The 15,419-nt window shown below is 40.2% G+C and overlaps 1 protein-coding gene across 4 annotated transcripts in view; it reads right to left on the bottom strand.

The window, feature by feature from the left end:
• CAB39L (calcium binding protein 39 like) overlaps positions 1-15,419 on the bottom strand; it is a 106,517-nt gene that overhangs the window by 24,681 nt on the left and 66,417 nt on the right. For all 4 annotated transcript variants that reach the window (XM_026661652.1, XM_026647756.2, XM_029911500.1 and 1 more), the window contains 2 exons: positions 10,651-10,769; positions 2,008-2,176 (listed from right to left, as the gene is read on the bottom strand). In XM_026661652.1, coding sequence (XP_026517437.1) covers positions 2,008-2,176; positions 10,651-10,769 — 288 coding nt within the window. The remainder of the gene's footprint in view (positions 1-2,007; positions 2,177-10,650; positions 10,770-15,419) is intronic.

Here is a 15,419-nt window from a genome sequence, read left to right as displayed (position 1 = left end):
GAAGGTCCTTGCCCCTTCTCAGTTTGTAGAATGTCTGTGCACAGATTAAGAAAGTCACATATTTTATTCATTCATCAAAATTATTCAACAAAACTTTCATTAATTTTGTTGACTCTGTAGCTTGCTATTTGAATTGTGTTGTTGCATTGTGATTGATCACATTAATCATACGATTTACATCTGTTTTGTGATCGGATCAATGTAACAACCAATTTGCAAACGTACTCCAAAAAGCATGCTGATGTTTTGGTTTTGTAATTATTTTAAATTTAACAATAAGGGCACCTAGAGCCCAGACAGGATTTCTTTTAAGTTGTACTTAAATCTGGATACAAACAAAATAAAGGATTGTGAATACTGTGAAAGGTACTTCATTTAACTATTCACGCAAATATTCATGGAATTTATTTGCCTAACTCTGCTTCTGAAGAATAAAAACCTAACGGCTGCTGCAGCCTCAGGTTCCTGAACTTTAAAGAAATCATTCTCTTTGTTTTAAATTATCTAAGAACAAGTCATCTGAGTCTGCATAGCAATTACTCTCTTAGGCCATAATCCTGAAATTCATTGTATTTTCCAGACTGCTGCACCCATGCAAAGTCCCAGTGACTTCATTAGGGTTCTGCGTGGGTGTAGTAGCCTGTCTGCATGCAAGAAATTGCAGTGATCAAGGCCTTAAAATCTGAACCTGCTTGGTGCTCCAAGCCCACAGATCCCCAAGGAGAAGGCAATGAGTACCATGTAGGACTGGATTGTAGAACTGCCAATATTTTAAGATGAATCTATGAGAAAAGCTTGTCCTATCTATAACTATGGCTAAGCAGTGTGGTGTGTAAGGACCAAACTCAGAGCAATAAGATGAAGTAAGGAACATTGTGAATGACTAAAATGATTCATCCCATATATTATTTTTTAAGGGATTATATGTGATACATGGCTAATTTTAGTTTTAAATGGTTATACAAAATGCCTTGGAACATCAGGATGAAGGACATCTGTCATAACTATAAAGGGAAGGGAAACAGCTCTCCTGTGTACAGAGACCCCAAATCCTTTTACCTGTAAAGGGTTAAGAAGCTCGGGTAACCTGGCTGACACCTGACCCTAAGGACCAATAAGGGGACAAGATACTTTCAAATCTTGGGGGGGGAAAGGCTTTTGTGTGTGCTCTTTGTTTTAAGGGGTTGTTCGCTCTGGGGACTGAGAGGGACCAGACATCAATCCAGGTTCTCCCCATCTTTCTAAACAAGTCTCTCCTATTTCAAACTTGTAAGTAAAAAGCCAGGCAAGGCGTCTTAGATTTACTTTGTTTTCTCAACTTGTAAATGTACCTTTTACCAGAGGGTTTATCTTTGTTTGCTGTACTTTGAACCTAAGACAGAGGGGGGTCCTCTGAGCTCTTTAAGTTTGATTACCCTGTAAAGTTATTTTCCATACTGATTTTACAGAGATGATTTTTACCTTTTTCTTTAATTAAAAGCCTTCTTTTTTAAGAACCAGATTGATTTCTCCTTGTTTTAAGATCCAAGGGGGTTTGGATCTGTATTCACCCGGAGTTGGTGAAAGGAGGGTGAGAGGAAGGAGGGGGGATGGTTAATTTCTCCTTGTTTTAAGATCCAAGGGGGTTTGGATCTGTGTTCACCAGGGAATTGGTGAAAGGTTTCTCAAGGCTTCCCAGGGAGGGAGTTCTTGAGATGGTGGCAGCGGACCAGAGCTAAGCTGGTAGATAAGCTTAGGAGTCCTCATGCAGGCCCCCACATTTGTACCCTAAAGTTCAAAGTGGGGATACAAAAGACTCTGGACTGACTATCCCTGCTGTAAATCCAGTCACAATCAGACCAGGGATGAATTTAGTCCTCTCTATCGAACAGTAAAAAAAGCAGTCTACTAGAAAGAAAAACCCAATCCCTGTGTACTATACCGCATCCAACAGTCTAAAGCCAGTGAGGGAGGAGTGCTGTTTTAAACCCAACATTGTAAAGTTCCCATAGACATCAAATAATTTACCTTAAATGTAGCAAAGGCATCAGAAGCGATGTCAAACGTTGACATTTCCACATATTTGAAAAAGTCTCTGAACTGTTCTGAGAAAAGGATGATTTTGGCAAGTGGCTCATGCCGGATACATTCTCTCAGCATAATTCCACAGCGTAAGGCAATATGTGGTGCTTCGTACCTAGAGTATGAAAAAGCACCAGACAAAGAGGGTTATTTTAAGCATAAATGGGCAATTGCCTACCACATATAAGATGCATCTACCAACAGAAACACATACTAGAAGGCCCTAATACAGAACACTGGATCCAACCTTCATGGCTTGGACCCATACTTGAGAAACATCAGTGGGTCTCAAAATTTTTTTTACTGGCGACCCCTTTCACATCGCAAGCCTCTGAGTGCGACCCCCCCTAATAAATTAAACATACTTTTTAATATATTTAACATCATTAAAAATGCTGGAGGCAAGTGGGGTTTGGGGCGGAGGTTGATAGCTCAGGACCCCCATGTAATGGCCTCGCAACCCCCTGAGGGGTCCCGACCCCCAGTTTGAGAACCCCTGAGCTATATAATTAAGGTTGCTAATAGTACAAAAAAATGGGGGGGGGAGGGGTTGGAATGAAAACTAAAATTTTTGAAATACTTACATTTCCATTGAAATTTTTATGCTTGGCCTCTGCTGAAAGGTGATTTTGGGGTGTGTTTGAAAATTTTGAACAGAATTCCTTCACCATTTTGGCATTGAGAGGGTAAACCAAATACAGTATATTCCAACCCCCTTTTTAAATAACTCGGAGACCCTTAACTTTTATAAGTAAAATATATACCGCCTCATAGACCATGTTTTTGCCCCTCTCCACTCTGCAATAAGAAAAGACTCCACTGGAACACTAATCTCTAACAAGCAAGAGAGGAAGAGTTTATCCATGCAGCCTCTTCAGTGTCTGTCTCTCTGCAGTTCTGATGACCTATTCTGTAGCCTGGGAGTTTGGGCAGAATTTTGTTCATCTCAGTCTCCGTGGAGATTTGTTCAGAAGACCAGCATTTGGCCCTCAGGTTGTAACCACCTTATGGCGAAGACACTGTATTGTACAGCAGCAACCACACTTGTAAACCCGGGGGGGGGGGGGGGGGAAGAGTCATCTCTCTCTAATTCCTATGTAACACACTGTATCGCCTTTAAGTCAAAGTGCACACTGAAATAAAGCATGCAAGGTTTCAAGAAAAAAATGGATGTGATTTAGCCACCCAAAAAAACCCCAAACCTCCTCCCCCTGCAACATTTAAATTACTACACAATGAACATGTTTTAACAATGTTCATTTAGCTGAAAATGACAGGGCCCAAATGAACAGAGAGGAAACTCTGCTTCAATAGGTTGACTGTTAGCCAAAGCTTATTTACCTTATTGTTTCTCTGCACAATTAATTTCTACTGTCAGGCTAAAAAATAAGACAGACTGCCATCTGTGCTGTGAGTGAGTGGGCCTTTCAAATTCACCACCAGCTTCCACGTTAAAAAGAATGGTAGTGTTTCCAGAGCATACTAAGGCTGCATATTTCCATGTGACGACTACAATAGCTGGCCTAGTGAAAAATGAACCACTGATTCAAGAGTCAAATGAAGCTCCTCTTGCCTCAAACGAAAATAAATCCCAAGCAGCTGATGACAAGCATGTCTCTATCATTTGGGGGGCCATTTGCACACTAAACATATGACTCTTTATATAGTAAATGTCCACTGATGTTTTCTGTTAAGAGTTTCCTCTTCTCTACTGCATCAGGTCACATTAGTACTACAAATGCACATTTTCAAACAGAAGAGGCAGAGTCACTTCTAGGAGCGTGGCCAGGAAATGTTTAATGGCTGGGGTGGGCAACATTTTAGGAGGAATATAAATAAATTATATTTTTGCCAACACAATACACTTCCAAAAACACAGGTATCATTGTAAGTAAATGCAGTAGAACCCTTAAGTCATTTGGTATGTCACTGGGGCTACATAAGTAAGGCAAGTTGTATTTGGCTCCTGGAATATACCTGAAAGAAGATTACCAGCTGTCTGGCCATAATTAGCACTTTGTCTGCACAGCAGTTCCATTCAGAGCCACTGTGGAATTTAACAGAGAACCAGGAGGGAAAGTAATCCATTACCAGATGCTAATACAGCATTTTTAGTGATGATTAGTTATTATTAGCTGAAATGTGCTCAATGGTATAAAGACACAAAATGAAGATCCTACCTGTTCTGAAGAACTTACAACCTAAAAGTTAGACACTGAACACGGGATGCACTGGGAAACCCAGAAGAAGAAATCACCTTTTTAATATTTACAACTCATTTTTGTGGACACTGTGAAATCAGCAAGTCAAAGAGAGACTTGAAGGAGAATAGAAGTCAGTTGGCACAGTGGGGGCAGGATAGAAGAAAACACGGAGATAAGGGTGGAAGGAGGAGACAAGCAGGGCATCAAGACTGGAGGGGCACAAGAAGAGACTTCTTGACAAATTGCCACATCCCCCTCAGCTTCTTAGGCCTGACCTTACACGACTGAAGTCAATGAGAGTTTTGCTATTGACTTTAATGAGCACACGATCAAGCCTTTAGTGATGCTGTAATAGTACAGATATTATCCCTATTCAGAAAGGAGGCAGCAATGGAGTACAGCACAGAAACACAGCATGGCAAGGTGGCTCATGGAGATTTTGAACTCTGATTTCTTTCATGTACAGAATGCCATCCTAGCACCTGAACTGAAGTCTGCTGTAATTTTCTCTGGTACAAAGTTATACATTATTTTACATCACGGGGACTGAATTCATCCCTGGTCTAACACCACTGAATGCAATGGATTCCAATGGACATCGGGGATTAATTTGGCCCAAGGACATTTGCTAATTTATATACCAAAAGCTACATTCATTTGAAGTCCTATTTGCACTCTGCAAATCATACTGAGCCTCCATAAAGGGAAAACACAAAACCATTAAAGTTAGTCCCCTTGGCAGCAGGTAAGTCAATTATCCTATTCTTTTTATATTACACACACACACACACACACACACACACACAAAAACAACCAACCAACCGTTTGCTGAGTCTTTTTGTGAAGCTAACAATTTGGGAGGGATTAACCGAGAAGTAAAATGAAGACCGGAGGTAATAATAGTTATCTCAAGCTGGCAGTGCCACTGCAGTATTACACAGGAAATGCTGGGAAGGAGAGCGTATTCAGGAATCTTCCCACTTAACAACAGAGCTCACATTATGCAGTGAACAAAGTGACCTTTTGTTGTTGCTGCTGGGAACTGACTGTCAGGTGGCAATGGAAATTTTTCATTCAATACTGCGCAAACAATGACTTGCCTTCATGATAGTTCTGTGCTGTTTTTTCTACAATTGTGTGTAAAACATACATCCTGATTGACTTATTTTTTAAATAAAATATATGTCAGAGATAGCATCCTATAATTTTATAACAGAGATGGCCAAATTCAGGGAGGGAGATAGGGAGAGAATACTTGTGGCATTACTTTGGGTTTGTTTCAGTTTTTCTTCCTTTTTTAAAGAAATATTATATTCACAAGAAAATACATAATCAATAAAAAAAGTGAACAAAGGAAATACAGGGCTAAGTTAAGCACATAGACCCAATCTTGCAATTCATGGCACATGAGCACAGAAGACTGGTCACATGCAACAAATTGCAGGCTTGGGGCCCTACCCCTACGTTAGGCACTTACTATAAGTTGTGGAAGTTGGAACTCAACCCCAAAGTTGGATCCATGCAGATAGGTGCCTCTGTGTTCGCTCAAATGTATTACAGGCTCAAGGCATCTTATTAAGATCCCTTGTATAAAAAAGTTTTATCAATCAAGAGAGAGCACAAAGAGTTCTATAAAGGAACAGAAAGCTGTGTTTGAGTCAAAGGCAGATAAATGGCATGGTCTCCTATCTCCATGGGAGTTCAGCAAGGCTGCATTCTGTCACCATCTTTGTTCAATACTGGTATTGATTGGTTGATAGATAATCTTCAGGAGGCAGCCATCGGTGGCATTGAACTGAACACTATTCTGCTTCGAGATCTTGAATACACCAATAACATTGTCTTGTTGGATCAGTGTGGTGAATTGCTGCAGCTGATGGCCGATCTGGTCAGGAAAGAAGCAGTGCATGTTGATCTGGTAATTAATCTGGATAAAACTAAGCCCCTGGCCATTCCCATCAAGCAGCCCTCAGATCCAGATTACAACCAGCTCCGTAAAAATCTGTCCAGGTAGCAACTGTTAAATACTCGGGCAGTGTCAGACAGCACTGGAGAATGCTCAAAAGATGTAGATGCTTGGATAGGTGCCGACTCCGTGGAGTCTCCATAGAGAAAAATTAGCAGGTGCTTAGCACCCAGCAGGAACCAAGCTCCCCCCCTTCACTCCCACCCACTGGCGGCCCGTGCTGATCATCTCCTCCCCCTCCCAGCACCTCTTGCACACCATGGCTTGCATGCTTGGGAGAGGGGGCGGAAAGAGGTGGGGAAGAGGCTGGTGGGGTGAGGCCTTGGGGGAAGGGGTGGAATGGAGGCATGACCAGGGGTGGAGTGGGGGCAGGAAGAGGCTGGGTGGAGTGGGGGTGAGGCCTGGGGCTGAGCGGGAGTTGAGCACCCCCAGGGAAAATTAGATGCCAGCGCCTGTGGATGCTTGTATGGCAGCAGCTGCTGTCATGTTTCATGCCGTTCAGCAGCCTCTGAGGGGACATCAAGCTTGCTATGAAGCTACGGATCTATGGAACCATGGTTATATCACCTCCATCATATGGAAGCGGTGCTGAGAAAGGCTGAAGAACATCAGATTGATGTTTTCGACCGTCATCATCTTTGTCAGTTGTTCCATATCAAGTGGCAGGACAAGTTCAGAAATGAGGATCTTCAAAGCCAATAAACCCAGCAGCCATCTCCATCAGCAACGGTTCAGTTTCAGCTGTTTTCTTGGTATGGACATGTTATAAGAATTGAAGACCAATGAATTCTGAAGCATGTATACTAAGGAATGTCACTACACGGCCAGTGATCACATAGGTGCCACAAACTTCAGTGGTGCAAGAAGATTGCTAGTGAGGGCCATAAGCTGAATGTGCAGCTAGACCACATTAAGCACCTTGACAGAGATCAATTCAGGTGGTGCTTGATTTACAAGGAGGCCATGTACCTTTGGGATTTGCCACAATGATGAGGAGTACATAAAAGTTACAGCATTCGGCAGCAATCCCCAAATATTGCTGTAATATTGTAAAAGTGAGAGTTTTGGACCATTCCAGTAGAATTCTTTAGTTCTTTCTTATAAGGTTCTCCAGGACTGGCATACATTAATATTTTGGCACAGTTAATAGTGCTATTCCCATTGATGTTACAATATACATTATAAGCTTCCATATTATCTTTTTTTCCCCTATTTATTTACAGAGAATCCAAAGAGTACTTGGGACACGATCCAAAAATATTTTACAGAATTGTGCCACACTGTATAAAACCAGGCAATGTGCCAAAGAAAATGGGAGGAGGAAGGAAAGAAGAATCCAAAGGATAAAGCTAGCAAAAAGGGGTGAAAAAATGGTTTAAAAAACTGATTTAAAGATTAGACAAATATTTATTTTTTACTTACTCAACAGAAAAATTTATGAAATTTACCTAAGCAGTGATTAAAGGAGCTATTATCACTGTCACGTGACAAGGCAAAAGGGTCATAGAGAGTTGCTTTCCTCTAACTCTGAACAAGAAACTTAATCAGCACGAGAAAAACATTATTTCTTCAGCTATTCTGCCTCTCTCTTCTTCACTGTCAAATTTCTGCGTAGAACCTTGCTTAGCCCCTCCTACCTGGATTCCGGCTAGAAATTTAAAGGAACAGCGTACATATCTTCATAGCCATTTGAAGCTGGGCTGCAAAACGGTAGATTGAAGAAATCCTTAGCCCCACAAGCTGTTTATAGACAACTACTACTGATGCTATATCTACACTTAAAAACGCTGCTGCAGCTGTGTTGCTGTAGCACTTCAGTGTAGACATTCACTATAGCAACAGGTGGGGATCTCTTATTGCGGTAATTAATACGTCTCCCTGAGAGCTGGTAGCTAGGTTGATGGAAGAATACTTCCATTAACCTAGCGCTGTTTACACCAGTGGTTAGGTCAGCATAGCTACGTCTCTTGAGACGTACCTATGCCAATGTACCTTTTCAGTGTAGACCAGCCTGAAGTATTTGGGATTGGGGAGCAGCAGAGATGGTCTTCAAATGCCCCTTTCTGTAGGATTTGACCCATGCAGTTCCATGCTGAGCACAAATCACATTTGTAGGAGATACTCACTTTCTTACTGCCTATGTTCTCCTGTGGAGACCTGCTAGGGAAGTCACATCTACAGCCAGCAGAGAAGAATAGAAATCCCTCACACAAATCTCTGCAGACTAGTCTCAATGCAACAAAAATGTAGCTTTTCATTTGAGCAATGTATTCGCAGGCAGGGTACTTCAGGATTTGACCACATAAACATTAAATAGGCAGTACTTTGAATGTATCAAAATGAAGCAACTATATAAGTGAGCTGTAAAGTATTTCCTTTGGGAATTTTGTTTTACTTATTATCAACCAACTCACTTCGTAGTTGACGCCCAAAATCTGTGTGCATTTTTGCACATCATCTTTTGTATATGCAATCATTACAACTGGACATAAGTCACATGCAAATGCCAAATTTGTGCAGACAAATGCATTATTGATACAAGTAAGTGAATGGACTTCATGCCTTGCTTTATTAAAATTTGCTATATATATTTTAATACCATTAAATTTAACAAAATGCCAATACTTTATAGAGAAACAAATTGGCATAATCATTAAGACTCGTTTTCTGAAATAGAGTATTCACCCAATACATAATCTGTAGCTTGACATTAATTAATTAAAATTCAGCAACAACAAAAATCCATATAGCTGGCTAGCATCCTTTTGAGAAATCTGCTGCCTCCGTGACTCAGATTAACAGATATAAAACAAATCTGAGTTTCAAGGTTAAGGATAAAGTTAAACTATTAAATCCAATGATATGTTAAGACCAATGAGTGGGTCAGTTTCTGTATTTATCCCACAACTTTATCAAAAATAGTGGGCCCAATCCTGCTCCCATTGAAGTCAACCAGAATTTTGCCACCAATTTCAACAGGAGCAGGCTCCTAATTTGGAAAATCTGGGGGGAAAAATCCCAACTAGTAATACAGTCAATTTTTTTTTTAAATCATTACCAGAGCTGTGAGCATGTTGCCAGCTCTTGTGATTTCATTGTGAGTCTTGCAATATTTGGGATTTTTCTTAAAGTCCCAGCTCATGGAGCTATGTCGTTATATGAAAATCCCAGAGTGCATTTTTTGTAAACAGTAAATTGCTATCCATGGTTGCAGAGAAAAGCTTGAAAATTAAAACCCTAAAGGCTCAAAAAAGGTAATTAAAGACCCCCAAATGTATTTTTTTTAATCTCAGTTTTGGGGGCCCATCTCCTGATTTTTGAATGCCTGAGTTTAACAGTACTGCTATTATATGGTTAACCAAGAGATTAAACTGGTTATATTTATTAACTGACCAATATAACATCTTATTTTTACATAGTAACTTTCATCCAAAACAATCCTAAAGCTCTTTATAAACAAGGGCCTATATTCACCCTCCCCCAGGAAAAAAAAAATGAAAGGGTGATCAGAAAATAGCAGCTTTCAAACCATGGAAAAGCTAAGATTCTCAATATAAGGGCAGGGAGATTTGTGGCCTAGCAGAGAGAACAGAAACCTCAGAGAAGTTTGGTCTCACTCATGCATTCCCATGCATCAATGCAGTTAACATCCCCTCTGTGCTGCTGCCTAGTCCCCTTTCATGGCAGCATAGCTCACCTTGGAGGCCTCTGAGCTGAGCACTAACTCCTTCTGTGAGACAGAAACCAGAGGGAGAATTAATGCTGAAAAGAGCAGCATTAACTTCTGCATTGATCTGCACTTGGAAATCTGCTGGTTGTTGAGGGGAACATGTTCCCTGATTCCATCTCCCTCTCTAATGTCAGTCCAAAACTCACAGAGCCCCAACCGTGCAAAGTCCACGAGGAAGAACTTCCATGTGGTCACGAGGGGTTGTAGAGCATGTCTTTCAGACATCACTACCTTTCTTGTAGTCTTCTCTACTCAACATGCAATAGTCCAGAATTTGGCCAAATATTTATAGGAATCATTTTGCTCACTACTGAAATGCAGCCACCTGTGAAGGGAACCCAGCAGTTACTTAGCTGCACCCATCAATCCTACACAACAGTTTAGGGCAGGAATGGAAGAGAGTATCTCATGGAAAATAGAGGCGGAAAGCAGTCAGAATGTAATTACCCCAATATGGAGTTTGGCCAAGAAATCATGGCCAAATAAATAATGCAGGTACTGAAATGTGTACAAGTGTCCACTTAAGTAGTAGCAAGTCAACAGAAGCCAAGAAATCTGAAATTAAGGCTGAAATTTCATCCACTTTTTTTTTTTTAAACCATCGTATAAGGTAGATCAAATGCCATACAAGCATGCTCCAGACAATCCTGCTTAATGGAAATCAAACTCAGATTAAAATGAACACCCACCCTTTTAGAAGCATAAACAGGATATGTGGATGGGCACTAATGTATTCCACAGTAGGGCTTCGAGTGCCAATTTGTCTTCTCAAGATGTTGTTAAATATCTGGGACACATCCTTTTTGCCCTATTAAAGAAACAAAACATAGTTGTAAGTGTGAAAACATGAAAGAATTTGATTATTCATTAGAGTCTTTATTTACAATAGGAAAAGAGACCCAAAACAGAACAAGTCAACACCAGCTTGCCCTAGCTGTCTTTCTTTGCTGTTGACCCCCCACATCTTATTGCTTGAAAGATGGGTGCATCTTCAATGGCTCAACAGGATCCTTTGGTTCCCCCATCTATTTGTTCTGGACAATACCAATTCCACCATTTGCATTTTTCTTTTGCCAAAAATGCAGACAAAAACCAAATCCTTTGTTCTGTTAATTAGCAACATGTCTCACCAGTGATGCACATCTGCTCCCTTAGCCCCCAAATTCTGAGTCCTCACAGCAGCACTCAAACTGAGCTCCCAATGGGGCAGTGCAATGCATGGTTTTGACCCACTTGGTCAGACTAGACTTTTTTTCCTTTATTACTATCACAATCAAAATGATAGCTCAAATTTAGCTAACTCTTACTCTTAAAAAAACTTGTACTGAAGGACAGGACTAGCATTCCTCTTATAATCTTTATGTTAACCTTAAGTACAAGACAAATGTTATTGTCATTATCTGTGCTCTGGTTTGTTGTTGTTGTTGACTCTACTTTATTCCCCCAAAACTGGATGAGATTGGTCCATAACTTCTCTGAAGCTCCGAGGAACCCTCCCATTTTCTCCTGCTATTACTCTCCACATATACATCTTCTGAATCTTGTACCACATTAGTCATCATCATTCCGGTTAAAGACTTCTGAGAAGGCCCTTCTGAGCCATTTTGTAATCACCCAGAGAGGTTGCTGTTGCAAAAGTGGAGAGAGCCACATTAAAAGTCTTGTAGCGGATAAATATTGGGTCATAATGGACAATGCAAACCATAGGAAAGTGTTATTTATAATCTGTATAATATTCATAGATGCATTACAAGAAGACAAACACATTCCTTGGCTGGGAAATTAATGAAGGTTTCAAGGCAAAGGGCAGATAGTTTCACACAGAGGAGAATTTTCCTAGCTTCATCCTTGCAAATAAATCACTCTTGAGAAAGACTGAATATTCTGCCTTCCTAGTTGTTCCAGCCCAGCTGGCCTGGAGAGTAAGAGACTAAGAAAGGGAATCAAATCAGTAGGATGGCCCATCTGCTGCTGTTTGAGATATTCTTGACACTTGGACATTCCTGTAATTAAGCCAATTTCTTTTTAAAATTGTTCCCTTTTAAACTGTAACACGCTCCACATAAATACGGAATGCTGCACAATTAAATCTGTAAGTCATGAGACCTGTTCCCAGGAGTTCCAAAAGTTAGTACACAATGAAAATAATCCAGAAAAGAAGAGCTGTTGAAAAGGGGAGACAACATTGGCCAGAAATGTAAATGATCCTAGCTGCATAAGCACAGGATTTGGGGAGAGATTTCTCAGACCATTGGGACTGCCTCTTGAGTGTCTGGACTCCCAGTGACATCAGTGAACACTGAATAGACTAGAGAAGAAAACAGATATGAGGCTTGTCCCAAAGACGACAGATCCTGAGCTCCACCAGCACCCAGATTCCTGCTAAGTGCGGGCTATTATTTTCTTGATTTAAAATAAATGTATTATGTTCAAATGTCAGACAGAAACCCATGTATGTTAGTGGTAGTGGGGGAGGTCACCTGAAAGAAAAACCAAATTTCCCATTGTAGGTAGGTAGGTAAGTGCCAAAACAAAAAGGCCTTATACAAAGTCCTGAAGTCAGCCTCAGAGGGACTCTGGAAGACTCATTTAGCGAAGAATGTCCATAGAGTGGGAGGCCCTGAATAGACAAAGCAATGGCACTATCCAGTCTGAACTTCAGGAAAGTCAGCAAGGACAGGCTGGTCAATCACAACTGCTTTACAGGCTCACAGCAGAGGAATATAATCACTCAGGTTCCTTAGGCCTAAATCATGAAGAGCTTTACAAATATCAGCCACATAGTTCACCATAACTCTCAATTTAAATTTTGGAATCACCACCACCTCTGGCCAAGAAAGAGGAAGGAGTGCCAAAAACATTATATTAAGTTTTAAACACTAGGTGTACTACAATTATGTGTTTTAAAATGGCACATCCCCTAGAGGCTAAAGGCAGGCACCCATCAAAAAAATGTATGCAAGAATTGTGTGATTTTGCAATGCTTCCTTTATGTGGAATTTGCAACGCAAGTTCTCTTTACAATGAAAAACACAAGATACAATAGAAGCAGAGTACAGGAGGGCCAAAATTGGAGCCAAAGCTCAGTGACTAGATATGAGAAAGAGATAATAAACTCATCCTGTGGATAATATTTTACCAGATTCCTCCACCATAAAACAACCCAAGCCAATATGATATTTTAAAAGAATCATTGACAAGAAAATGAATGTAGGATCTCTGTAATGTAGCAGTTTTATGTTATCATTTGTCCTGGGCTACTGGCTATTTCTCACCCCCTTTATTAGCCAACTAAGAGAGTTTTTTGTAGCTACTGGCCCAAGTTATAAAGTTCAGATCTGAATTCGAATTAGAACTTCCCAAAGTTCAGTTGTGTTTGGGTTCATGATTCCTGCTCACGGCCATCTCCACTGTTTTATAAGGGCATCAATATTCAAAAAAGCCAGATTTTAACATGATTTATAATGGTACAAATGGGGATTAAACACAGAAAACACATTTGCATGCTGACAAGTAATGAATTGCACAATCAATCAGTTATATGTGGGTAACAATTGGAAGACAGCAAAATAAGGCTCAAATGTGGCCAGGAAAGTTTAGAAGCTCAAAAATTATGGGAACCTGAAGACACAGTGGGCATATACTGTTACTAAACTCCTTTTCAATTACATTTTACTGATGCAGTATACATTTCATCAGCTTGATTTGTCTAACAGTAACACCGGTGGCAAAGCAGAGCGTTTGCTGTGTGATTATATAACTTTGTCATGGATGAGGCTAATTTCACAAGTGAAGTATTTAGAGTTCTGTTCACAGTAATAATAAATACCGCATAGTTGCTGGTTCGCAGTTGACACATCAGACAGAGTCCTGGCTTGGAAGACTGTACTCTGGAGAAATAAGCCAAGGAATATTTCCCATTTGATATAAACTATACAGAATGCCACGCTTTTAAAGCAGTAGTTATCCCATGATTTGAGAAGTTGTATGCTGATGGTGCCTTTAATTTTTTACAGTTTGCGAACTATGGGATTATTTTTCTGATTTTAAAGAAAACATTTAGAGACTGACACATTTAGCAATAGCAAGAGAACAACAACTGAAGAAATTCTATGATCAAGAAACCTCTCAGCTCCAGAATAGAGGGAGAGGAAGGAACTTGTGTTAACAATGGAATTTTTATATTAAAAAGTAAATGAAAATAATCTATCCCTAGAACATAAATCTCCCACGGCTATGCCATTTAATACTGCAAAAGGAACATTAAGTCTCACTGAAATGCCATGAGAAGGAGCATATTTTTCATATTTTCCAGTGAAATACCACAAGTATTTTTTTCTTACAGCATTTCGTGAAAGCCACCGTTACAGCTCTAACGGACTTCAGGTTTCACTCAGAGGAAAATGTTCCTCCTCTTGATTCATTTTCAAAGGATGCGGAAAGTAACAGCACAACAAATGGTTCTTTGCATTAAATGGGGGACAGTTCCCCACAGGAACTCTCACAAAAGGTGACTCCCACAGGATTGCACAGAATCACCCCTGGGAAACAAGCTAAAAGGATGATGCTCCCTGGAACCTGGTTTTACTTTCTGAGGTTCCCCATACAACACATTCAGTTAGTGCCCCTACTTCAAACTGTGGCTAACGGGAGGCATTGTGTGAGCATCCTGTAGGACTGGAAGTACGGAATTCCTGAGTTCTAACCCTGCACCAACAAGCTGAATTATTTGTGATGATTCATCCGAGCAAGTGGGAACACAGGAATTTCCATATTGGATCTGAACAGTAGCCTCTCTAGTCCAGGATCTTGTCTTTGACAGCATCTTCATAGGTAGTGCAAGAAATGCTGTAGTGAAGTTCTAGAATAATCTCCCTACGGGGAAGTGTCTTCCCAACCTGCATCAGTCAGAGATTGGTTATGAGGGTTTATATCTATCCTAAATTATTTTTAATAATTTCTAATGTAAATGGAGATATTCTCATTGTCCTATGAAAATCTAATCCTTTTCTGAATTATTCCCAGTTCTTTGCCTTAATGTTATACTGTGGCAATGAATTCCCAAGGCTAATTACGAGTTACGTATTCCCTTATTTTACCAATATTCAGTTTGCTGCCTTGCCATTTTATTTAATGTCCCCTTATTCTTTTACTCTGAGAAATGAAAATAGGATTGATCCAATCTATCAAGCCATTCGTTATTTTGTATACCTCTATCAGCTAAGCTGTCTCAATCCCCTCAGTCTCTTTTCATAAAGAAATGTTTCTATGGCTCCAGTCATTTTCATTCTGTATCCAAATCCCCTGTATCTTTTCAGAGACAGTGAGACCAGAATTTAACCTACTCAGGGTGAGGGTGCACCACTGAAGTATATAAGAGCATTATAATATTTTCAATAGTATTTTGCATCCCATTGCCTTACGCATCTGAATAGTCCATCATTTGGTCATTCTGATA

This window comes from Terrapene carolina, unplaced genomic scaffold, assembly GCF_002925995.2.
Source record: "Terrapene carolina triunguis isolate 2854851 unplaced genomic scaffold, T_m_triunguis-2.0 Scaffold16, whole genome shotgun sequence".
NCBI lineage: Eukaryota > Metazoa > Chordata > Testudines > Emydidae > Terrapene > Terrapene triunguis.
This window is presented reverse-complemented; position numbering and strand designations above follow the sequence as displayed.